The following is a 26,389-nucleotide window of genomic DNA, read 5'->3' on the forward strand; positions in this document are numbered from 1 at the left end:
ACCTGAGTTAAATATATGAGTGTCACAGCAAAGGGTCTGAATACTTAGGACCATGTGATATTTCAGTTTTTCTTTTTTAATAAATCTGCAAAAATGTTTACAATTTTTTTTTCTGTCAATATAGGGTGCTGTGTGTACATTAATGGGGAAAAAAAATAACTTAAATGATTTTAGTAAATGGCTGCAATATAACAAAGAGTGAAAAATTTAAGGGGGTCTGAATACTTTCCGTACCCACTGTGTGTGTGTGTATATATATATATATATATATTTTTTTCATAATATATGTCAATATCCATCAATATCCATCCAATATCCAACAGGGAACATTCAAAAGTTATGGTAACAAAGTTATGAACATTCCTCCAGTTAGTTATTTGTTAAAAAGTTTTTCAAAATGTTCTCCAAAAGTTAGTAAAAATAATAAAAATAATAATAATAATAATAAAAAGTTAAATAAAATAAATATAATATATATATATATATATATGTATATATATATATATATATACTGTTTATAGAAGTTTTTTTTCACATTTGCTCCATGTTGGGAGAAAATGTTCTTAGAATAACATTCCTAGAACATCCTTTAAACATTTAGAATGACAACTTCTAATGAATAAGGTTGTGTGTGTGGTTTAAATAATAATAGTAATAATAATAGTAATAATAATAATAATAATAATAATAATAATAATAATAATAATACAGCCTGTAACACAGATAATGTTTCTAACTTTTCTTTTAGATTTATGTAAAGCTCATGCATGTTAGAATGAAACACTTTCAAAAGCAGTGATGGAAATAATGGTATTGTAAATAATATTAATAATAATAATCAAATCAAATCTCTTTATTGTACACACAAGTGTAACAGTGGTGAAACTCTTGGGTACAAGACTCTGTGCCATGGTAGTACAAGCAAGAATATATGAAAAATTAACAGTATACATAAATAATACATACATTTTACACAATATACATTTTTCACAATATACAATAAACAACTGTACACAATATACACATTTCCATAATATACACATAGTACACAATATACTCAAGAGACTTGTATGAATGTACAGCTTTTATATGAGACTTACAGTGATGTATACATATATGTATAGTGAAAAGAGTTTGTGGCTCGGGTGGCAGGAGTCTCACATGTGCTTTGCTCACACATCTCTGGGTGTAGATGTCCTGGAGGGGAGGAAAGCTCACCTCCGACGATGTGCTGGGCTGTCTGAACTATTCTCTGCAGCGCTTTCCGGTTGAGAGCGATGCAGTTCCTGTACCAGGCAGTGATGCAGTCAGTCAGGATGCTCTCCACAGTGCAACTGTAGAACTGTCTGAGGATTTTTGAGCTCAAACCAAATTCCTTCAGTCGTCTGAGGAAGAAGAGACGCTGGTGGGCCTTCCTCACTACTGACTGTGTGTAAGTATTGCAGGTGAGGTACTCGGTGATATGAACGCCGGGGAACTTGAGGCTGCAGACCCGCTCCACTGGAGTTCCTTCGATGGAGATGGGGGAGTGCTCACTGGTCCGTCTCCAGAAATCTGCCAAAAGTTCCTTGGTCTTCTTGACGTTCAGAGAGAGGTTGTTGTTGTGGCACCAGTTAGTCAGGGTGTGCACCTCTTCTTTGTATGCTGATTCATCATCGTCGGTGATCAAGCCTACCACCATAGTGTCATCCACGAATTTGATGACGACGTTGGAGCTATGCGTGGCTACACATTCATGCATGTACAGGGAGTACAGGAGAGGACTGAGAATGCAGCCCTGTGGGACTCCGGTTTTGAGGGTCAACGGGGAGTAGATGTAGCTGCCAACTCTGACTACCTGCTGTCTGCCTGTCAAGAAGTCCAGGATCCAGCTGCACAGATAACTGTTCAGACCCAGAGCCCGAAGTTTCACCACAAGCTAAGAGGGCACTATGGTATTAAATGCTGAGCTGTAGTCAACAAACAACATTCTCACATGTGTGTTCCTCTTGTCAAGATGGGAAAGGGCAGTGTGCAGGGTGAAGGCAACTGCATCATCTGTGGAGCAGTTATTGCGGTAGGCAAACTGCAGTGGGTCGAGTGATGCTGGTAATACAAAGCAGATGTGATCTCTGATAAGCTTCTCAAAGCACTTACTGATGATGGGAGTCAGAGCAACAGGGTGCCAGTCATTCAAGCAAGAAGCTTTGGGTGTCTTTTGTATTGGCACAATGGTGGATGTTTTGAAACATTGGGGGACAACAGATAGGGAAAGGGAGAGGTTAAAAATGTCCGTGAAGACTCCAGCTAGTTGGTGAGTGCATGTTTTAAGAACTTGATCAGGAATACCTTCTGGACCTGTCAGCTTTGGGGATATTCACGCGCCAGAGCAATTGGGTAACATCTGCTACAGACACAGAGAGTGGACGAGCAGCAGCAGTCTCGGCCTGCTCTGTGTGGGGGAGGAGCCATTGACTTCGAAGTGAGCGTAGAAGGCATTGAGCTCATCAAGCAGTGAGGAAGCAGTGTTTGTAGCAGGGTGTTTGTGATCCTTATAGTCCATGATGTTGTTGAGTCTTTGCAACATGTCTCTTTAGTTGGAAGTGTTGAATTGTGCTTAAATTTTTTCTTTGTATTGGCGATTTTATGGTCTTGATGGTTTTGCGGAGGGCATAGCTAGCTTGCTTATAATCATCCGCATTACCGGAATTAAAGGCAGAGCATTGAGAGCCGTGCGAACATTAGTGTTAATCCACAGTTTCTGATTTGGGTAGGTTCTGATTGTTTTGTTTGGTACAGTACAACGTCTTCTATGCACTTCCTTATGAAGCACATGATGGTGTCTGTGTAAACATCGATGTCATTATTGGATGCAGCCCGGAACATATCCCAGTCGACGTAATCAAAACAGTCCTGTAACATAGAATCTGATTGGTCCGACCAAAGCTGAATCGTCCCGAGGGCAGGTGTTTCCCGTTTCAACGTCTGCCTGTAATGACTTGTACATATTTATGAAAAAAGTATTGGGACACCCCCTTCTTTAGAACAGAAAAAGGCACTTTTAAAACTGTGGCAACAAAGATGGAAATGTAATTCCTGTATTTAAAAATTTCATTTTCAGTTTTGGAAGTGTCTAAAATGATTGTATGCATATGTACAAGTCATTGGTGTTTGGTGATGAGTTTTTGGCTCAAGGTCTGCATTTAAAGACACACCAGAGGTGTTCAGCTGGGATTAGGACTTTGCTTTCTGCAGACTAGTCAGGTTCTTCCACACTCACCGAATCGATCTTTTTTTTTTTTTTTTTACCTTACATTATACACAGAGGCATTGTCGTGTTAGAATAGAATAGGGTCCTGCCCAAACTACTGGTATAAAATTAGAAACACATAATTCCCTAGAATATCATTATATGCTTAAACATTAAGATTTGTACTCATGGAACATAATTCATTCAGAACCTTTTCTATGGACATAAACTTTCTGTGCCACACTATTCTGCTGATATTGGAATGAGTTTGACTACTTAATCAGTTATATTGATATAAATGCTTCACTGGGGCAAACAAAAAGATCCTAAAATAATAAATAGGATACACCTATACACATACAGCATACAATGTTAAAAAAGTTCTACATTATGAACCTTAACCCAAAAGCCTTTAACTTCATACACTGAAGATAACTGTGACCCTGCCTGTTGAAACCCAGCTAAAGTAATTATATTTTAAACAGTGGATGAATAATTCACTTTGAGATTGTTTTGACAGCCATGTTTATTGTGTATTATTTTCAATGTATTTATTGTTAAGTTTAGTGTGGCAAAATAGAAGCGCAGTTGTAAGTCGTGTGCAGTGCATCTGGTTGCCATGACAACCTCATGCACTTCCTGCTGCTGCTTTATTTAATCAGAGTGTGAATTTGTAGATTTTCTATAGCAAAACTAAAATGAATTAAAAGTGGGACTGACCAAATAGTCTGGCTCGGTTTGCCCCTCCTGGAACTCGAAGAGATCTCTACCATCTTATTTCACTTACTGACTCTAGGCTACTTAGGACGGGACAAAACCATGTAGTGAATAGGGGGAGATAATTTTATCGAAAACGCAGAAATAAGCCATAATTTTGTTTTATTTGTAATTCGTTGGTAGATAGATTAATAATTTCTATTACATTACTACTACTCCTTTTACTACTAATAAAACAGATCTCTGGGGGGGTGCATGGGCAAAAAATGGTGGGCCTTTAGAATCATTTTTTTTTTTGTAGTTGGTCACCAGGTTCTTCAGTGTTTTGGCTGAGGGAAGGAGGTTCTTGTCCAAGATTTTACAGTACATGGCCCCGTCCATGTGCCCCGCAATGCAGTAAAGTCGTCCTGTATCCTTAGTAGAAAAACAGCCCCAAAGCATTATAACAGTCTCATGTTTTTCTAACACCAAACTAGTTATATAACCTAATTAAGGGGGAGTCAGTTTGCCTGACAACAGTTTAATAGGGAAAATATGCTTACCAAATGTGTCAATTATTCTTTTATACACCCATGAAAACAAAAATAAATATCACCAAACAAAAAGAAATACAAGAAAAAGACAGTCCACAAGCTCCAGACACTTCCCAATCAGGTATAGCCATAAATAAGCCAATAAGCCACAAGCCTACATCCATCTGGGCTTTAAATCCATATTTAGCTCTCAACATTCAGTGTTAAAGTCACCGATAAAGGGTCCTTCTAAAATACATACAAATAAACTGTATCAACGTTTTAGCATCAAACCCAACACAACTTTAGTTGCTCAGCATATATCAACACACATGATCAATGATGTCTTGGCAACAAACATCATTAACAAACAAGTTTTTAAATACCAGGAAAGAAAACACATCCTTACTTTAAGTTGAGCTTGAAATGGAACATTTCCCAACCAGGACATAGCAAAAATGCAGTCAAGCCATGCTTTCTGCTACCGCTATTCTGCTAACTTCCTCTACTGCAGCACCTTTACTTAAGGAGCTAATTTAGGTGCCATAGCACCCCTAGCAGTAAGGAGGAAAACTGCAGACAAAATACTTAGTAACAGGCTTGTCTGTTACAGCATAATGTTTCCACCTCCGTGCTTGAAGGTAGGGATGGTGCCATATTGCTTGTTCTATTTCATTTAAGTTATGGGTCAGCATTGTTGGGGATGAGCTGTCAGGAGATGGTATATCAAATTAACCCAGCCCCGCTTGTAATCACCTCCTTTAAATACAGGTGTTAATCAGTCAGCCCTTTCTCTTTTTTGCCTCCTGGCTAACGATCGAGTTGGTAAAGATGGTAAGATTTGCTTCCTTTATTGCTTAAAGTAGCTGGCTGAAGGGAGCCTCTTTGCCTGTGAGGGTGAAAATTACCACGTTGCTGCATGCTGTTTGTGACGGAGCCTCTTACCCAAGAGGATTAAAGCTACCGGGTTAATTCTGTTTGGAAAAGGTGAGTATTATTAGTTACACAGATTGTTTGGCAATGGGGCCTCTTCACCTGTAAAGGTGAAAGCTACCAAGTTGAAGTAAGCTGTTTAAAAAGAAAAAAAAAACAGCCTGAAGGGATTTTCGTTTGTCATTTCAGCCAAAGAAACCACTTTGTCTGTGAAGACAAAAGCTAGCTGAGATTTTTTTTACTTCCCTATTAAGATGCAAGAGGAAGGCAACATTGGTTTTCCAGCAGAGATCCCTGCAGGACAAGTACAGCATCGGCCTGAGCTGGATCTTCAAGAAGGTGTCGGGCGTGAGCGATCTCACAAGCGCAAGCATGTAGAAGGGGACGTGGATCACCTTCAGAGGCAAATGCAAGGAATGCAAGAGACTCTGAATAATTTGTTACAGGTGCAGCAGTGGCCGGTGGGGCCGCCAGGCCCTGGGGAACTGGTGCAATAGCATCCATTCCGCCACCCAGATGAGATATATGTGATAGCATCTGGAGTGTTTGGAAGGGAAGGCAATTCTATGCCATCAGATCAGGAGGACATCTCTGATTCAGAAATGGAGGATTATTCTTCTCAGGCCTCGGATCCAGTTCCTTAGGATCCATCAGATAAGGCAGTGATTGCTAGAGCAGCAGAGCGGGCGAACCTGACTTCACAACCTGCCTCAACATCAACTTCGGTGTTTGATAGAGGCTCTCTGCGCCGAAAAACGGAAGGTTTGCCTATACTTCCAGACTTTGTGACAGAGTTGCATTCTTCATGGAAGGTCCCAGGTTCCACTGCCCTCCCTAAGACACAGCTGGGCAGCCTGGCAAGGGCGGCAGCTTACGGGCTTGCTTCAGCTCCTCAGATTGGGCCCACATTTGCTATGTTGGCAGGACCAACCACCAGGGCTGGCAAAGATGCTATACACCCTAACAAGCATTGTAGGTTAGTTGACTTTCAGCTAAAAAGAACTTATCATGCCTCTGCCTTGTCTGCAAGACTGGCATGCACGAATTCCCTCCTGTTGGTTTATTTAGAGGGTATACTGCAGGATTTGTCCTCTACCTTGATGAGTGATGACATTCCAGAAGCATTAAGGGTGGTTGACATGCTGATCCGAGGAACAAGTGCACATGCCCAAGCTCTGGGACAATCGATGGCCAGTGTGGTTCAAGCACGTCGTCAAGTATGGCTGTCCCAGGCCAATCTTTTGGACCAAGACTGCATGGCAGTCGTAGCAGCTACATTGATCCCTGGCGAGGTCTTTGGGCCCCCTTCAGAGGCAGCATTGGAGCAGTCCCGTAAGACAAGGGAGTTGGCACGCTCTGTGCGTCGGGCACCAGTTATTCGTGGGCCTCGGACATCAGCGGGGAACAGTAGCTGGACTCGCCCAGAATCGTTACCCCAGGCCTACCCAGCGCAGCGAAGAACTGCTGGCCAAGGGGCTCTAGGTGGACCAGGCCAAGGAGTTCGACAGTCCTTTCGTAGGGGCAGACAGGCAGAGTCTTCCATCACATTCGCCCTCTGTAGCTATGGTTAGCAAAATACAAAGTGAGTCCATACGAGAATGGACAGCGACTGATTCCAAGGGACGGGGATTGTCTTCCAACAGTCCAGTAGTGGCTCTCGACTCCAGGCCTAAAGGAAGGAGTCAAACTGGGCCCTTTATGTTCAAGGGAGATGATAACAACAGATGCGTCACTGGAGGGCTGGGGTGCTGTCTGGCGAGGCAATCCAGCACAAGGACAATGGGATGCCTCGTGGAGAGGAGCACACATAATTCTGCTGGAACTGGAGGCAGCATTTCGGGCCCTGATCCATTTTCGGCCTCAGCTTCGGGAGAAGCATGTCATTGTTCGCTCAGACAGTACCACAGTAGTGTCATATATAAACCATCAAGGTGGGTTACGTTCGACGTCCCTTTACAGGAGAGCTCGGGACCTTCTGTTATGGGCACATGCTCAGGGGGTGTCCCTGAGGGCCTTACACCTCCCGGGAGAGGACAATGTAGCAGCCGACCTTTTGTCCAGGGGAGGCCCCAGGCCAGGGGAATGGCGACTACATCCGGCAGTGGTGCAGGAGATCTGGTCTTGGTTCGGGGTGGCTCAGGTAGATCTCTTTGCCTCACTGGAAACCACGCATTGTCCCCTGTGGTATTCAATAGTGGGCCCCAAGGGGTCACTAGGGGTGGATGCTCTGGCGAACAATGCTCTTCCTCCATTCCCTCTTCTGCCAGTGGTCCTAGTCAAAGTAAGGATCTTGAAGGCCAAAGTCCTGCTGGTGGCACCAGATTTGCCCCAGCAGGCATGGATGCCGGATTTGGTAGCATTACAGAAGGGACCGCCATGGTGTCTCCCAGTCAGGAAGAATATGCTGTCTCAGGCCCAGGGGAAACTCTGGCACCCGAATCCAGGGAGGTACAATCTGCACATCTGGCCACTAGATGGGAGTATTCCAGAGCTTTGGGAGAGGCGGTTCTAACAACACTGCATGCAGCAAAAGCCCCATCTACAAGGAGACTGTATGCTGCTTGATGGGAAAGGTTCTCTTGATGGTGTCAGTCCAAGGGAATGGACCCAGTTTCATGTGGAGTGGAGTTAGTTTTGTCATTCCTCCAGTCCCAGTTGGAGACGGGTCTGATGGAGTCAACCTTGAGGGGATATGTAGCGGCTATATCAGATTGCCATATGGACTACGGAGGCAGCACAATTGGTGTCAATCCTCTTGTGAAAAGTTTTCTGAAAGGAGCTCGTAGATTAGGCCCATCTCAAGCTCGGTTGGTTCCTTCATGGGACTTGGGCATTGTCCTGAAAGCTCTGACAGAACATCGCTTTGAGCCATTAGACAAATTGGAGTTAGAACTTCTTACGTTGAAGACAGCCTTTCTCTTGTCTATTGCTTCAATTAGGAGGGTAAGCGAATTGCATGCCTTGTCGGTACACCCTGCATGCTTGAGACTGGGGGAAGAAGATTCATCCATTTCTCTCCTTCCGAACCCATCATTCCTGCCAAAAGTTTTGCCTCGTTCTTATGTCTCCAGAAATTTGGTACTAAAACCCTTTCATCCCCTTCCTCATGATTCAGCAGAAGCAGCCAGATTACATCTAATCTGCCCAGTCAGAGCACTGAGGAGATACATTGCTTGCACTCAACAGATCAGACAGACTAATCAGCTGTTTGTCTGTTTCGGGGACTCAGTGCGAGGCCAGGCGGTGTCCAAGCAGCGGCTTGCAAGATGGGTGGTCAGGCTGATAGAACTAGCCTACCACAACATGGGAAGGCCTCCTCCCAAGGGGGTGGTGGCCCACTCTACCAGAGGAATGGGGGCCTCCTGGGCATTATTTAAATGGGCCTCTAAGAAGTGTGTGTAGCAGCAGGTTGGTCGTCCTCTTTGACATTTGCCAAGTTCTGTCGTCTGGATCTTGCAAAGACAGTTTCATCTACTATTCTGCAAACAGCAGAACAGGTATAAACTGCTTTATGTTATGTCAAGGTATTATTACCTGGTGGTTTTGTTGTAAGTTATATGAAGAACTAATAAAGATTCTGTTGCATTAATCATGTCCTGGTTATTGCCCCGCTAGATTTCCCCTCATGACCTTATCTGGTACACAGTTGACCCATACTGTGGCGTGTTGACTGAAATGAAATAGAACAAAGGGTTACACGGGTAACCTAGGTTCTATGAATGAAGTTAACACGCCACAAAGCGTGGTCACTCGGGGACTGCTTCGAGCCAGTCGGAAAAAGAGAAAGGGCCGGCTGATTAACACCTGTATTTAAAGGAGGTGATTACAAGCGGGGCGTGGTTAATTTCATATACCGTCTCCTGACAGCTCATCGTTAACGAGGCTGACCCATACTGTGGTGTGTTGACTTCATTCATAGAACCTAGGTTACCCGTGTAACCCTTTGTTCTTGGGTCCCAACTGCCTTAAGATCATTAACAAGCTCCTCACGTGTGGCTCGGGACTGATCCCTCACCTTTCTCATGATCATCCTTGCCCTATGAGACAAGATCTTGCACTGAGCTCCAGACCGAGGCAGATTGATGGTTGTTTTGTATTTCTTCCATTTCCAAATAATCACACCAACAGTTGTCTCCTTCTCACCAAGCTTCTTGCTGATGGTCTTGTTGCCCATTCAAGCCTTGTGCAAATCTACAATCTTGTCTCTGACATCCTTTGACAGCTCTTTGGTCTTGCCCATGGTGGTGGGAGAGGTTGAAATGGAAGATACAGATTATGTGGACAGGTGTTTTTTATACACCTGACAAGCTGACATTAGGAGTAATTTCTTAAAGTGGCAGGACTAATCTGTGTTCCACATGGGCACATAACCAATCTGTGGTTGGTAGGGGATCAAATACTGATTGCACTCACTGAAATGCAAATCAATTTTTAAACTTTATACAATGTGTTTTTCTGGATTTTTTGGTTGATATACCATCTCTGTCCGTTAAAATAAACATACCATAAAAATTACAGACCCTTCATTTCTTTGTAAGTGGCAAACTTACAAAATCAGCAGGGGATCAAATAAATATTTCCCCCACTGTATGTAATATTGTCTGTATTTATTTTATCCATGTTTTTATCAAGTAATGATTCATAAGAATGTAAAACTAGAACCGGCATGAAATAAAGATAAATAAGAAAGATGTACTGCATCTCTCATTAAAAAGAGCCAGGGGAGAAGTGACCAAGTTAGTGTCATGGAGACTGGTGAAGCAGGTGAAGCCAGAGGAATGGAACGAAAATGTGACACCATAGGACCAGAGAGCTGAGGACAAAGGTGGAGCTAGGGTTTGAGAAGACTGAGGCAGAGCCGGTGGGAGCAAGGACAGTGAAGCTGTTGGAGGGATGGAGGAACCCCGAGCCACAGGATCTAAGGACCCAGGTGTACCTGCAGGGCTGGAGGTCTGAAGTAGAGTCGGGAGGATGATGGACCAAGGTGGCGATGATGGGATGAAAAACCCTGGTGAAACCACAGGGATGACAAGCCATGGAGGAGCCAAGAGAGCGAGGAGCCACAGTGGAGCCAATGGATCGGCAGACTGGTCCCTGGTCTAGGTCTAAGCGTAATGTAAACAACACAATAACATTTATTAGCTAATCTTTAACTATCTAACCCACGCCAATAGAAGCAAACAAAGAGGCAGAGCCCCCTCCAGAGGAAATCCAGCTGCATTTATTGTCTTGGTCTCTTCTGTGGTCCAACCACTGAAAGCCATGCCTTATATAGGACCAGCCCTACAAAAGGGGAGAGAAAAAAAAAACAAACAAAAAAAACAGCCTCAATAGCAATAAAACCAATAAAATATCAAAACATTATGTCACAGACTTAACAGCCAGGGTGACCAAGATGAAGCTAAATGATCTGAAGGCTAATGCCACTGAGTTGGATGGCACCAGCAAAGACAAAGAAAGTCAGGTGGAGCCAGCATAGATGATGCTCCCTTCGGGCTGGACGGGGCCAGCAGAGACAAAGGATCCAGGAAGCAGGACAGTAGAGATAAAAGAGCTTGGAGGCTGGTTGGACACAGAGGGGGAAGGGCCAGGAAATTGGTCGGAGCCAGAGAGTTGCTTTTTGGGTAATTCATGAAGTCAGAGATCAAATGGATTCCTGTTCATGAATTTTACTGATATCGCTTACAGATCCAGTTGGATTTGGTGTACAGGGATTAAGAACAACTTCTTTCAGTGTGAATCTTTGATAGACTATTGTTGGGTGACTTATCTTCTCTCTTTTCTATTGCTCTACGTGCAGGGATCTTGTCTTTCCTCGATTACAAGGGACACTTTCATGCCTTTATGGATAATCCTAAAGTTATGGATAATCCTAAAGATGGAAAGCCACAAGGCATGACAATACACCCCCACCATGGGCCGTTCTGGAGGTTCAAAGACTCCTTTGGAGCAGACAATGCATCCACACAGAACTGGGCAGTGACAATGTTCTGTTTGATCCAGAGTGCAGTCTCAAGCTACCCAAAAACCTCCCTTCTGGTCTGTACCATTTCCAGTAATAAAGTTGCTTGAGACAGCCCCTCTGGCAAGGGAATTCCAGGATGTTCATCACAGTGTACACCGGATTCTAACTACAAAGCACTAAAAGTATATTTTGTACAAATATGTTGGAATGATTTATTATAATATAGTGAAGGGACAAATGTATTGACCTAGCACACACTGAAATTAAATTATTCTAGTGGCACATGAAATTCTGGACATATTTTAGGGCTGCACAATTAATCGAATGCAATTGTCATGTGTATCTTGTCAGTAAAGCCGGTTCTGTAATCAGTAGTAAATCTCCATCACATGCTGCACGTGCTTTCAGATGGAGCAGCATTTACTACACAGAGCCGTAGTTCACTGACAACCTACGCAAAATTGCATTCATAATCAAAAATGATACAATCAAGAGGGTTGTGGTTCACTGACAACCTACGCAAAATTGCATTCATAATCAAATAGCTTTTCAGTGAACTACGGCTCTGTGTAGTAAATGCTGCTCCATCTGAAAGGATGTGAAATTACAACATTTTATTTCATGTTTTTATCACATTTGATCAAATGACCACATTGAATACCCTGATTAGCCTGTGTAGATAATGCCACATTTTGCCAAAAGTGGCCCACATTTGGTAGGCAATATTTGGGCCATAATCACTGTTTACCACATGGGCCACTTTAGGGTCACATTCAGATTACGCATTGCCATCAACACCGCATCTTTACCTACAGAGGTCCACATGTGATTTGATACATTTGGGCCATTTTTGCTGTTTTACATATGAGCCACTTCAGGCTTACCTCCATTTTGTCCGGGCCATAAGAAGGACAGCATTGCCATATCATTGCCTTAAATGGCCCACATCTGCATGCTATATGGGAAATGAGAAAGATTAGAAAGAGACATAGAAATGAAATTGGCTTATATAGTGGAAACGGCAAACCCATGAGAGAGTACTAGATCTAAAATATGGCCCTGAACATGAGTGGAGTCCTTTATCCATTGAACCAAACTAAAAGAGTCAATAAGATTGAGAAACTCCTTTTATAATGGGTTTGACTGACAGCATACATGGATGTTAAAATCACATACTTAATGGCAGTATTGATGATAATTACCCTCTTGTGGATTATTAAAAGACTATTTGCCTTCATCTTCTTCGTGCGTGAGCTTATTTTAAACACCTGTTGTGTGACAGCAGTTACTGTAGTTTTGATTTTTTTTTCCTTCAGACATTATCTGAAGGAAAAAAAATCAAAGTATCTTTTTTACTCAAAGTAGCTTGTTTCTTCATTTAATCTTTCAAATGCTCAAAATAGCTAATGTCTTTTTCTATGAGAGAATTTTTTATAAACCTTTTGTTCATTTTATTTTTAAAACAATGTTAATCTTGGTAGCCAGAAATTCACTCCACAAAGCATACTTTATCCTAATGTGTATCCATGTTGAAAGTGAACACATATTTAATGTCATCTGTGTTGTATTTTCTTTAACCTTGCATAGTTTTATGGTCTACAACAGGATCTCCAACCCTGCTCCTGAAGAGCTACCTTCCTGCAGACTTCAGTTCCAACCCTGCTCCAATACATCTGCATTCAATTGACTAGTAGCCCTAAACACCTTTATTAGCTGGTTCAGGTGTATTTGATTGGGGTTGGAACTGAAATCTGCAGGACAGTAGCTCTCCAGGAGCAGGGTTGGAGACCCCTGGTCTACGAGGATAAGGGCATGTCTCTTAATAGGGGCTTTCGCACCACATAGTTCTAGGATTTATCCAGCGGGGAGAACTAATTTCTCCCTCAGGCCTTTTTCCTGATTACATTCACACCGACAGCGAAGTCTTTATGCGCAGCATTTACATACATCAACAACCAGTGAATGGAGGACGCTATAATCTGAGTTGTTTTTGTTGTGTGTTTTGGGTTTTCGTGATAATGGAGATGGAATGTAAATGCACAATTTACCCAATTTACACAATGAAAGAGCAAAAAGTTGGGCTAACAGATTAAATCTCCTATGACAACTTGCAGTGTTACATATTGAGGCTGAGAAAAGAACACAACACTGCAGACAACAGGTAAATGCCGTTATCGCTGTTTTCCATGCTCATGGAGTGAGTACTTTCACATGGCTTTTTAAAAATGCCAGGTAGCTGGTGTTTCATATGCGTTTGGCCAATCAGCGTACACTTACGTCACTGGTAGTTCCTATAGAACTGTTTTAGACCCTAATCCGAAGTAGGAGCTAATTTAGTTCCTCCAAATGGACTTCCTAGAACTAAAACCATTCCTAGTGCCTGTGGGGACATGCAAAAAAGCGGGTACTTCCACCAAAAGTTTTAGGAACTATGAAAAGGTTCCTCCGGTATGAAAGCCCCTAATCTGTCCTTGGTATCTGCATAATTTGCCTAGGTTCCACCGAGTGATAGATGAATTTGCATGAAAAAACATTTGGAAATAATTTGGATTAACATTTCTCCTTTCATTTAAAAGTTGATATGCTTACAGAATTATATAGTTAGTTGTTTGGCTTGGGGGCAGTCATGGCCTAATGGTTAGAGACTCTTTAACCCAAAGGTTGCAGGTAAGAGTCTCAGGTCCGGCAGGAATTGTCAGTTGGGGGAGTGAATAACCAGCACTCTCTTCCACCCTCAATACCATGACTGAGGTGAGACCCTTGAGCAAGGCACCAAATCCCTTGTTTGGTCTCGTACTCTATCGCATACGTTGTCAGTGTCGTGCGCTTGCTTAGACCTTTGTTGTGATAAACAGTAAAGTGTGTTCAAGCGCTAGCAAAAGACAGTGTAAAGAAATACCCTTTGAAAGAAGCAGTTAAATCAGCGGAAGTTAAAAGCAGATCGTAAGTGTACTTATTTCTTGTCTCATTAGTGTTTAGCGCAGTTGTCGTTGCTAGGAAACACTTGTTTGTTTACTGTGTTGAGACGTGCTGCGTTTGGTCTCGTACTCTATCGCATACGTTGTCAGTGTCGTGCGCTTGCTTAGACCTTTGTTGTGATAAACAGTAAAGTGTGTTCAGCTGAATTCAATTTCCGTTTTGTCTGACGGGTATACAAAAAAGGTTAGTAAACCGTGGCAGCGGTCACGGCAGCCCTCTTGGTAAGCCCTCCTCGTGTGAAGACCGAAGAGTGTAAAGACCATCGACTCTACCGTGCGACTCCACCAGGCAGGGACACCGGCAAGGGATATAAGTATTGTTTTGATTACTCCTTTTTTACTTCTACTTGTTTCACTTCTATTTCAGTTTTTATAACCAATTACTACTATGTGTTTCCAGATTCCTACTATCACTACCACTCGCAAACCACGCATCACACAATGTAGGCAGCGCAATCCTAACAACCTGCACACTCTGCCTATGTCTGCTAATACACTATCTTTTTCTATTGGTCTCTGGAATTGCCAGTCTGATGTAAACAAAGCCGATTTCATTACTTCTATTTTTAGTCATTTAAAGCTTAATCTCATGGCCCTGACAGAGACCTGGATCAAACCAGAGGACACTGCTACACCTGCAGCACTTTCCAATAATTTCTCATTTTCCCACTACCCTCGTTTGACTGGAAGAGGTGGAGGTACTGGTCTGCTCATCTCTAATGATTGGAAATTTAATCCTTTACCATCTTTGGTTATCAACAGCTCCTTTGAATCTCATTCAGTTACTGTTACCTACCCTCTTAAAATACATTTTGTAGTTGTCTATCGACCCCCAGGACCGCTAGGTAACTTTTTGGATGAATTAGATGTGCTGCTCTCAACCTTTCCTGAGGATGGTACTCCCCTAGTCATACTTGGAGATTTCAACATCCACCTAGATAAACCTCTATCTGCTGACTTCCACACTCTGCTTGCCTCTTTTGATCTCAACCGAGTGTCAACTACTGCTACTCACAAATCAGGCAACCAACTGGACCTTATTTACACACGACACTGCTCCACTGATCATGTACTGGTTACTCCACTGCACACCTCAGATCACTTCCTCCTCACTCTTAACCTCAATATGGTTCCTGACACATCACTTACCCCTCCACATGTCATCTTTCGATGTAACCTACGCTCACTCTCACCCTCCCAGCTATCTGCAATGGTTTCATCTTCGCTTCCTTCCCCTAAACTGTTAGCATCTTTTGATGCTAACAGTGATACTGATACTTTCTGCTCCACTCTTACATCTTGTTTAGACACTGTTTTCCCCTTGTCTTCCAGGCCAGCCCGTACCACCCCTTCAGCCGCTTGGTTATCTGATGTTCTACGTGAACATTGTTCTAAGCTTAGAGCTGCTGAAAGGGTGTGGCGCAAATCCAAAAATACTACTGACCTTAATGTGTATCAGTCACTCCTCTCTTCCTTTTCTGCTAATGTCTCCACTGCTAAAAGGACATACTACCATAACAAAATTAACAATTTGTCTAACTCTTGCATGCTTTTTAAAACATTTTCCTCGTTTCTTTGTCCTCTTCCTCCCCGTCCTGCTTCATCTCTTATAGCTGACAACTTTGCCACGTTTTTCATTAATAAAATTAAAAACATCAGTGCACAATTTTCCACACCACAATCCATCAAGCACATCTCACCAGCAAACATACACTCATTCACATCCTTCTCTTCACTCTCTGAGGCAGAAGTCTCCAAACAAATCCTTTCTAATCACCCTACTACTTGTCCGCTTGATCCTATTCCATCTCATCTCCTTCAAGCCATTTCTCCTGCAGTTGTACCTGCACTCACTCACATCATTAACATATCCCTCCACACTGGTGTTTTCCCCTCATCATTTAGACAGGCTCGTATCACTCCGCTACTTAAGAAACCCACCCTCAACCCATCTCTTTTAGAGAACTGTAGTTTCCCTTCTTCCTTTCATTGCAAAAACACTTGAACGAGCTGTATTCAACCAAGTCTCTACCTTTCTCACACAGAACAACCTCCTTGACAGCAACCAATCTGGCTTTAGAAGTGAACATTCAACTGAGACTGCCTTGCTCTCAGTTGTTGAAGCCCTAAGACTGGCAAGAGCGGAATCCAAATCTTCAATACTTATCTTGCTTGATCTATCTGCTGCTTTTGACACGGTTAACCACCAGATCCTCCTGTCAACCCTACTGACAAAGGGCATCTTAGGAACCGCACTCCAGTGGTTTGAGTCTTACCTATCAGATAGGTCCTTCAAAGTATCTTGGAGAGGTGAGGTGTCCAAGTCGCAACATCTAACTGCTGGGGTGCCTCAGGGCTCAGTTCTTGGACCACTTCTCTTCTCTGTCTACATGGCATCATTAGGTTCTGTCATTCAGAAACATGGCTTTTCATACCATTGCTATGCTGATGACACTCAACTCTACCTCTCATTCCATCCTGATGATCCATCGGTAGCTGCTTGCATCTCAGCTTGTCTAACAAACATTTCTTGCTGGATGAAGGACCATCACCTTCAACTCAACATTGCCAAGATAGAACTGCTTGTGGTTCCAGCACAATTTCACCATCAAGTTAGGCACATCAACCATAACTCCTTCAAAAACAGCCAGAAACCTTGGATTTATGATTGATGATCAGCTAATTTTCTCAGACCACATTGCTAAAACTGTCCGGTCCTGCAGATTTGCTTTATTCAACATTAAGAAGATCAGGCCCTTTCTTTCGGAACATGCTGCACAACTCCTTGTTCAAGCTCTTGTTCTGTCCAGGCTAGACTATTGCAACGCTCTCTTGGCAGGTCTTCCAGCCAGTTCTATCAAACCTTTACAATTAATCCAGAACGCGGCAGCAAGATTAATTTTTTAATGAGCCGAAAAGAATGCACGTCACACCTCTGTTTATCAATTTGCACTGGCTACCAATAGCTGCTTGCATAAAATTCAAGGCATTGATGTTTGCATACAAAACCACCACTGGCTCTGCACCCCTTTACCTAAATTCATTAGTTCAGACTTATGGGCCCTCTAGAAGCTTGCGTTCTGCAAGTAAACGTCGCTTGATTGTGCCATCCCAAAGAAGCACAAAGTCACTTTTACAGACTTTTAAATTAAATGTTCCCTCCTGGTGGAATGACCTGCCCAACTCAATCCGAGCAGCTGAGTCTTTAGCCTTCTTCAAGAATCGGCTTAAAACACATCTCTTCCATCTTTATTTGACCCTCTAACTTTTTCACTCACTATTCTAATTCTATTTATAAAAAAAAAAAAAAAAAAAAAAATTCTAACTACCTTTCTAATCTTTTTGTATTCTATCTATTTTCTTTTCATTTATTATACAATTATAAAAAAGACCTCTAACACTAGCTTGCTCTATTCTTTTTCTATTCTATCTGTTTTCTTTTTATTTATTATATTATTTAAAAGCCCTTGCTACGTATACTGCGTTTAGGCTAACTGAGACTTGTTATAGCACTTATATATCATTGCTCTTTTGTTGTTTTTGATTGCTTCCTTTGTCCTCATTTGTAAGTCGCTTTGGATAAAAGCGTCTGCTAAATGACTAAATGTAAATGTAAATGTAAATCCCCAAGTGCTCACTGTGCACTGCAGCAATATGTCTGCCCACTGCTCCAGGTGTGTTCGCTACTGTGTGTGTCCACACTTGGATGGGTTAAATCCAGAGCACAAACTCCAAATATGTGTCACCATATTTGGCCACACTTCACTTCACTTCATTATTTTACTGACATTTGATTATAGTTTTTTTTCCCCTGCTGTTAATGAACATAGCCCAAAAGTGTGTATTGCAACTCCCCAGATGAGAACCACTGCCTCTGAACAATACAAATCATTTTAATATTTTGAGATCAACCCTGACATACTCTTAAAGTTGTAGACAAACAGATTAGCCGTTATTGAACTGACAACTTAATGTCCAGCGTTGCTTGATAACAAAATAGTTATACATCATTCCACTACTTTCAGTTACAGATGTCTCACTTTCTGAGAATGTCAACTCTGAACTGGATGAGATCTCCAAGGTATAGTGACATTTCTGTATATTTGTGACAGTTTTTGTAGTTTTTGTTTTGCAGAGATCAAAATTAGAGAATAACGCACAATTTCCTAAATTTCAAGGTCCTAAAATTCACTGCTTAGTCCTATTTTAACTTGCCCTAAAAGGAGAAGAAGGGCAGTTTTTAAGCATATTTCATAAACTAACTGTATTCTGAAGCACAGTATAAAAAAACCCCGAAATATTAAAAAAAAAAGAACTTTGATAAAAATTTAAAAACACTTACATATACCTCCCATTTATTGATGTTAATCTGGCACCTGGTGACAAGCAGACAGCCCGTTGTCCTGATGAAGGCCAAAGGGATGACCATTTCAGCCATTGCAAGAGAAGCTGGTTATTCCAAATCTGTGATTGCTAGAATATTGCAGGTTTACATTGACCCCAATTCATTCAAGTCCCACAAAAAAGGCTGGTCATTGAGGAACTGATGAGGAATAATTTCAACACTGCAGCTGGAATTGCTCTCCAGTTCAGTGCTGAACAGGCTAAGGATCTGTCTCAGGATATTTAAGAGACGTTGGACTGAATGAGGACTCTGCAGTGACCTTTCATCAGCAGAGAGAATCAAAAGGCTAGACTAACCTTTGGGGAAGAACATGTTGTGTGGAGAGAGGTGAACTGTTCCAAAGTTCACTTTAGTGATGAGAGCAAGTTTAATTTATTTGGGTCCAATGGAAATCATTTTGTTCTGCATCAAACTGGTGAAAGACTGAATCTCGAGTGCATAAAGAAGTCAGTGAAAGGTGGACGAGGAAGTGTCATGGTTTGGGGGATTTTTCCTGCAGCAGGAGTTGGGCCTCTAATACAGATACATGGCAGGGTGAATGCAAATGTTTATCAGAACCTCCTTCAGCAACATACAGTTCCTTCCCTGCAAGAATCTCCCAATCAGCCAGCAATTTTCATGTAAGACAATTCCCCCGTCACACAGCACAATGGGTAAATTATTTTCATTAAAATAATAAAATGGCCAGCCCAGAGTCATGATCTAAACCAATTGAAAACCCTTGACGACAAAGTCATTGCTAAGAAACCCACTACAGTAACTGAATTGTGGAAGAGACTGGAAGAAGAGTGAACCAAGATCACAGCCACACAGTGTGAGAAACTACTGATATCTTGCTGCCACAGATGTGTTGAAGTCATTCAAAGCAAGAGCCTCTACACTTTCTACTAATTTTTGACAGCTGTAAAATTTTAGTTGTAATCTTCTTTCATGCAAAAGTGGTAACTGTTCTCTAATTTTGTTTTCAGCAAACAAACAAAAAAGTTTTTGTTGAAATGCCTTGGTTATTTTGTCAAACGTTAGTAGAACAGTAATATACCACAGCTGATATTTCTTTAAAGGAATATAAAGCAATAAACTACTGATTAGATATTGATTTGTGTTTTCACTTAAGTTCCTAAAGTTCACCCCATTCACACTTACGTGGCACTTTACAAGTTCCTCCCTCAAGAGCAAAATGACTTAGAATTACAGTAAGTAACAGTGTGTGTGTGTGTGTGTGTGTGTGTGTGTGTGTGTGTGTGTGTGTGTGTGTGTGTGTGTGTGAGAGAGAGAGAAAAAAATATGTCTTTGTGTTTAAGTGTATTATTAACACATTCACATATTCAGCACACAGATGATTTGGAAACATCACATTTTGCTTTTCTCTCTATTTTAATCTCAGTCCTGGTGACAGAGTTATGGTGATTGATGACTCTAATGAAGAATGGTGGAAGGTGGGTATTTATCTTTAAAGAGCTTTATATCCTCAGTGTCACGCCCTTGGACTGCCCCTGTGTTCCATGTCTTGTGTTTTGCTCCCCATGTTTCATGACCTCCCATGACCCAGTTTCTCCCATGTTAATTGTGTTTATTGATTCCTGGTGTTTTTCATTGATTCCCTCATTTAGTTCCTGTATTTAAGCCCTGTGTTTACCTGAGTCCAGTCTTAAATGTCATCTCCCTGTCTTATTGTGTGTTTACCCCGGTTCTGTTTATTAAAAACTCTTTGAAGATTCTCCCACGTCTCCTTGCTCCTTCGCTCCGTGATCCTACACAATAGGCAGATCATGACAGAAGACTGGACTGGACAGTAAGCAGCGCCCCTTCTCTCCATGTTTTTGTTTCCATTTTCCATTGAACTGTTTTACATCTAACTTGAAGAATTCACCCCAGACTCCAGAATCTCATTTAAGCTTTTACTGATGGAAAAAGGTTGTACTTCTGGAACAGACAGTAATTATTAAATAACATCTATAAACCATTATCATGCAATAACAATCCTTTCAAGTATAAAATAAAACACAAATTATGGCAGTTCAACACGTCTGTGCATATAACTAGACCAGACATTCTATGACAGCCCACAAGATGGCACCATTACTGCACTAGACGCTACTGAGGCACATGTTTATTATATTGTAAACAGCAAGACATTAGCCGTGAAATAACTCGATAAAACATTAACATGTCACGGTAAATAGTTAACATTACTTGTATCAACTATAATGAGCATAAAAGCAAGCTTAACGGTGACAATCAGCTATATAATGTTGTAAACACAAATATATGTATGGCGCAATAGCGCTAGATGAGTCTCACTCGCAGGATCAAACAATCAGCAGATTTCAATAAAGAACAACATAATACACTTACTTTATATGCACACACAACTATATTAAATCAGTAAGTTTGAGATGTTGCAGACAAATGTGAGATGAAGTAGATTTCTCAGGGAAAGAGTTCACATTCTGTGAATTCAATGATTGAATTCGTACATCTTATCAAAAGGACTTATCCTTCAAGTGGATTACTCTTCATCAGATAGGGCTGGTAGCTTGACAAGATGAGCTACAGGTCGAGTATATGTTCTTCTCTCAACTTGCACAGTGGCTGACCTTACTCTGTCATCTGCTCCTGGGTGCACTTCTGAGATTTTCCCCACTGGCCACAAAGCTGTCAACAATCATCACTACATCACCAATTCGTAGATTTCCCTTGTCCGACTTCCATTTTTGGTACTCAACTTGGAGACTGGGCAGATAGTACTTAATGAAATGCCTCCAGAAGTGGTTGGCCAACAGTTGGCTGTGTCTCCAGCAGTGTCGACTTAGCACTCCTGAGTCTTGGTACACTACCTGGAGCAAGGAGGCATCTCTGCGTCCAATGAGGAAGCAGCTGGGGGTGATTGGGTCCATGTCAGAGATGTCAGAGGATGTGTAGCCAAAAGGTTTTGAGTTAAGGATCCCCTCAATTTTGGTTAACACTTTTCTCAAAACCTCTTTGGTCACAGTCTGCGTCCCTAAGGCAACTTGAAAAAAAACCTACATTTTCAACACTCTCCACATTGACGTTGGTGTGGCTGTACTGCTTCACGGCCTTGCGATATCCATTAGGTCCTCCTTAACTCTGCGAACACTCGTTCTGGCCTAGGGTAGTGCAGCTGCTTGTCATAATCCTTGATAATGAGTTTGGTCATAGGATGTTAAGGGGCAAGGATGACAGGATGAATAGAATCCAATTCTGCCTCACTGCAGCATCTTAGACGTCCACCCATATGAATAAGACCAATGGTAAGGTCAAACTCAGGAGAGAGAGAAGCCAGCCTGCTCGTACCGATACTGGTTTCCCAGACTTCAGTTGGACCATCTCAGTAGGAAAGGACTCGGCCTGCATTTGACAAAGCACTGTTTGTTATACTTCTCTCTGTTTGTCAGTGCATGTAATGTTCGCCGCCCCATGAAGCTGCAGACTGCACGCCTTTATGAACTCGGCCAGTGTGTCATACTGCTGTGGATTTGGCAAAGGTATTACTGTAGTCGATCCACAAAATGAAGACTGCCTCAACTCGTTACTCTGTTCTTCAGTAGACAAGAAAGGCTGCTCGGGCCAATTCGCTGGCGGCAGTTTATGAAATTAAGTACTTTGATTCCACTGGCTTCCTTTTACTAGGTCACACAGGTGTTAACCTCTTGTGATGCTGTCCACAGGATTGTCCTCGGATCATGTAACGCCAGGTCACAGATGCTCTGAGTTCTTGTATCTCTGCCACCCAAGTTCCCACAAACACCTTGTAATGACTGTACTGTTGTAATGACAACAGTACAGGCTGTGCTCTATCTATTTGCTGCAAGGGCAATCCAACTAAGTGTTTGTACATCTTCTGGAGGGATGTAATGGGGTGAGACCAAGCCTTTCAGCCATAAAGATACCTTGAATGAGGAATTTCTTGTGTCAGTTAGCAACAGGAGACACGGTGAACGAGACTGCTGCCCCGTGAAGAACCTGTCGGTCCTGCCTCACCGTCTGCAGTATTAGGTCCTCAGGCTGCCCCTTTAAATTTAACTGCTGTGCTGCTCTGTGCAGTATGGTCCTCTCCTACCCATCGTCTAACACAGCATATGCCTTAATAGATTTGTCCCCTTTGGTGACGATGACTTTTCTCACCTTTAGGAGAACCTTGCGGCTGTAGACAGGGCAATCCACATACAGGACGTCTTTGGTGCTGTTAACCAGACAGGGGTTCTCTCTAGTGTCCGTTTCAGATTCATTATCTACAGTCCATTCATTTACATCATGCAGAATAAGAAGGTGTTTCCTATGGCACGTCTTACAGGGGGATTTCAGGTTGCATTTTGAAGCATGATGACTCTGTCCGCAGCACCAGCATTGATTGTTCTTACGGATCCAGGATTTCTTCTGTTCCTTTGTGAGCTGTTTGAAATGGGCACACCCATTCAAGAAGTGATTGGCATGGTCGTAGTAGGGGCAATATGCATGCAATTTCCCTTTGAATTTGGCTGATTTAGATGTTACCTCTGGAGCGGGTGCTTGGATTTCACTCCCAGTCATGGGTTTCTCCGTGCCCAGCAAGATGGAGGTTGGCTCCCTGGTGGCTCTTGGGTCACAGCAGTCCTGTCTTTTCTGACTGCTGGGTTCTGGTGGGAGATCTGTCATCCAGTAGCACCAGATCACTGGTGGGTGAACACTGACTTATGGGTGAAGAGACACAGGACTCACGTAAAAGTAAAGCTAATTAAGTAAAAAAATTTGTAAAGCTTTTACAAATGAGATTTAAAGGCTGTTAATATTTCTATGTTCTGTATCACTGTGTTGTGTTTGTTTCCTTTTCCTGTTTAGAAGATAACTGAGCCTTTAAATATCCTATATAAATGCTTTACAAGGCATAACTATTCCTCCCTTTATATGAGCTCCCATAAATAGTTTAACTGACCACTACTAAATGCTTTATAACTACCTGAATTTACTACATTTACTTACAATTTCTTGTGATCTTATGAATCACTGGCAACTCCTAAATAACTGGTTTGTAAATAATGCTATACTTCATTTAGATATGATAAATTGATCATGAATATAGTATGACAATAAAGTTATTAAACACATTATAGATATGCTTTTAAATCAAGAATACAGCATTTATATCTGTATTTATAAACTACTTATTAATGTCTATTAATGCTTTATAAATTATGAATTATCTGTTTACTAATGCTTAATTAATGATTAATAGTGTGCAGTTATTATAAAGTGTTACCCCGATTTATCTGCTTACATGGCACACGCAAATGCACGTATCCGATTCATATCCGATTTATTACCACATATGAATGAGGCCTGAATCCGATCTGAGAAAATCGGAATCCATGCGTTTTTTTCCTGCTTACACGTTCACCGGTCATATCCGATCTGTGCCACATGAGAGGAAAAAATCGGAATTGGGTCACTTGAACCATGCAGTGTAAATGGGGCCTATGTTTGGTCAAGAAAAAAACAAAACATTAAAATAATACAGATTAAAGGGGTCATGTGATGCTTTTTTAAAGATCATTATTTTGTGTATTTGGTGTAACAAAATATTCGGACATGCTTTAACCCTCTGAAGTCGGCTAATGCGGATACGCATTTTGAGGCAAATTCTCATGATAAGACTGAAAAGAGCTTAATGTTAAAAAAACATTATTTTTCAAATACTGTACATTATTGTTGGTCCACTATGCCACACCTCATTTTCTATAAAGTCCCTCCTTCCAACAAGCACTGGCCCATTGCATTGTGATTGTCAGAACACCGCAGGCAGTCGTCGGAAATGCTGAAATGGAAAACTCCAGCTTCATCTTTCAAAATAAATGTTAATAATAAAGACAGTTAATAATGTCATTAGTTTTACCATCAGTTCAAGCTGAAAGGGGAACAGAGTCACGTGACAGACACAGTGATGAAGCTCGTATGTGTTTGCAGTACACAAGCCACAGACGGTAAAGACAGCTGAATCTGTGATGTTACCCTCTCTCTCTCTCTCTCACACACTCGTGCATGTGCACACGTGCGCGCACACACACACACAATGTGCAAAACTCTGCATTTGAACAGTCAATAGCAAATACTTAAACTAATAACAAAACATACTTACAGTAGCTGATTCAGAAGTGCCAGATTGTCGTAGCAAAGTCAGAATTACCTCCTCTCCTAGGTTCACGAAATGGTCATCCATAAATGCATTGCTGTTCTGTTGTAAGTAATCTTAAAGATTCCTAAATGCATCTAATTTTGTATATGTATGTAAATTAGGGTGACCAAATGTGCCATTTTCCCAGGACATGTCCTGGCCAGGATTTCTATATTGCCAAAAATATCCAGGTTTTGGCTTTGGTTCCCTGTTTTCATACTTAATGAAGGTAATGATTGTTTGACCAATAACATGCAGACATTGTACGTAATCCACCAGCCGTGGTGTGTGAGAAGATGGGATCTACAGAGAATGGTCAAAGCGATGCAAATACGTGTACATATTAGTGTTCGACTTGAAGCAGCACTGAGCATACCGATCGGTGTATTACATCAAAGTACCGTGAGAGTGATTCAAAAGAACAAGAAGCCGTCTGCTCTCTAGAGCTCTCACTGTACTTTGTCATACAACAATTGGTTTGTGCAGCGCAAACAAAGCCAAAACGTGGATTTTTTAGGCAATATAGAAATCCTGGCCAGGACGTGTCCTGTGAAAATGGCACGTTTGGTCACCCTAATATAAATGCCGTTTTAGGGGGGCATGGCAGAGTCTTAACTTTGATAAAGAATATCTCTTTGGTTTTAAGACTTTAGTCTTTGCAACTTCAGGGATCTTATCTATGCACAATCAGCTTGTAACACTCCAAAGAGAAAGGAAAACTTGAAATCGCATTATATGACCCCTTTAATATGACCCCTTTAACGTTCTCTGTAAACGTCTTCACTGCTAAAGCATCATATTACCACGACAAGATTAACAACTGTTGTGACGCTCGGACACTCTTCAAAACCTTCTCTTCTTAATCCGCCTCCACCTCCTCCTCAATCGACTCTTACAGCTGATGACTTTGCAGTTTTCTTCACAAATAAGACAAGAACCATCAGTGACCAATTCTCCACACCGCAGACTGAGGATAACTTCACAACGACTAATGCTCACTCGTTCTCCTCCTTCTCTCCACTCTCAGAGACGGACGTTTCCAAACTTATCCTCTCCAGTCATCCTACTACTTGCCCACTGGATCCGATCCCCACTCACCTCCTTCAAGCGATTTCTTCTTGAGTCATACCTTCACTTACTCACATTATCAACTCCTCTCTTCACTCTGGAACATTTCCCTCAGCATTTAAGCAGGCTCGGGTAAGCCCACTGCTGAAGAAACCATCTCTAAATCCAGCACTTCTAGAAAACTACAGACCGGTATCCCTTTCTTCCATTCATTGCAAAGACACTCGAACGAGCTGTGTTCAACCAGCTCTCTATGTTTCTTGTACAGAACAACCTCCTGGACCGCAACCAATCTGGCTTCAAAAGTGGCCACTCAACTGAGACTGCCCTGCTCTCGGTTACTGAAGCCCTGCGACTGGCAAGAGCAGCTTCAAAATCCTCAGTGCTCATTTTGCTGGACCTGTCTGCTGCTT

General features: G+C 41.9%; 1 protein-coding gene across 1 annotated transcript in view; it reads left to right on the top strand.

The window, feature by feature from the left end:
- Positions 1-26,389, top strand: part of LOC109070402 (SH3 and cysteine-rich domain-containing protein 2-like) — an 85,483-nt gene that overhangs the window by 30,778 nt on the left and 28,316 nt on the right. Inside the window, exons 8-10 of the mRNA XM_042745498.1 lie at positions 18,360-18,415; positions 19,853-19,932; positions 20,124-20,175. Coding sequence (XP_042601432.1) covers positions 18,360-18,415; positions 19,853-19,932; positions 20,124-20,175 — 188 coding nt within the window. The remainder of the gene's footprint in view (positions 1-18,359; positions 18,416-19,852; positions 19,933-20,123; positions 20,176-26,389) is intronic.

This window comes from Cyprinus carpio, chromosome B19 (genome assembly GCF_018340385.1).
Source record: "Cyprinus carpio isolate SPL01 chromosome B19, ASM1834038v1, whole genome shotgun sequence".
Classification (NCBI taxonomy): Eukaryota; Metazoa; Chordata; class Actinopteri; order Cypriniformes; family Cyprinidae; genus Cyprinus; species Cyprinus carpio.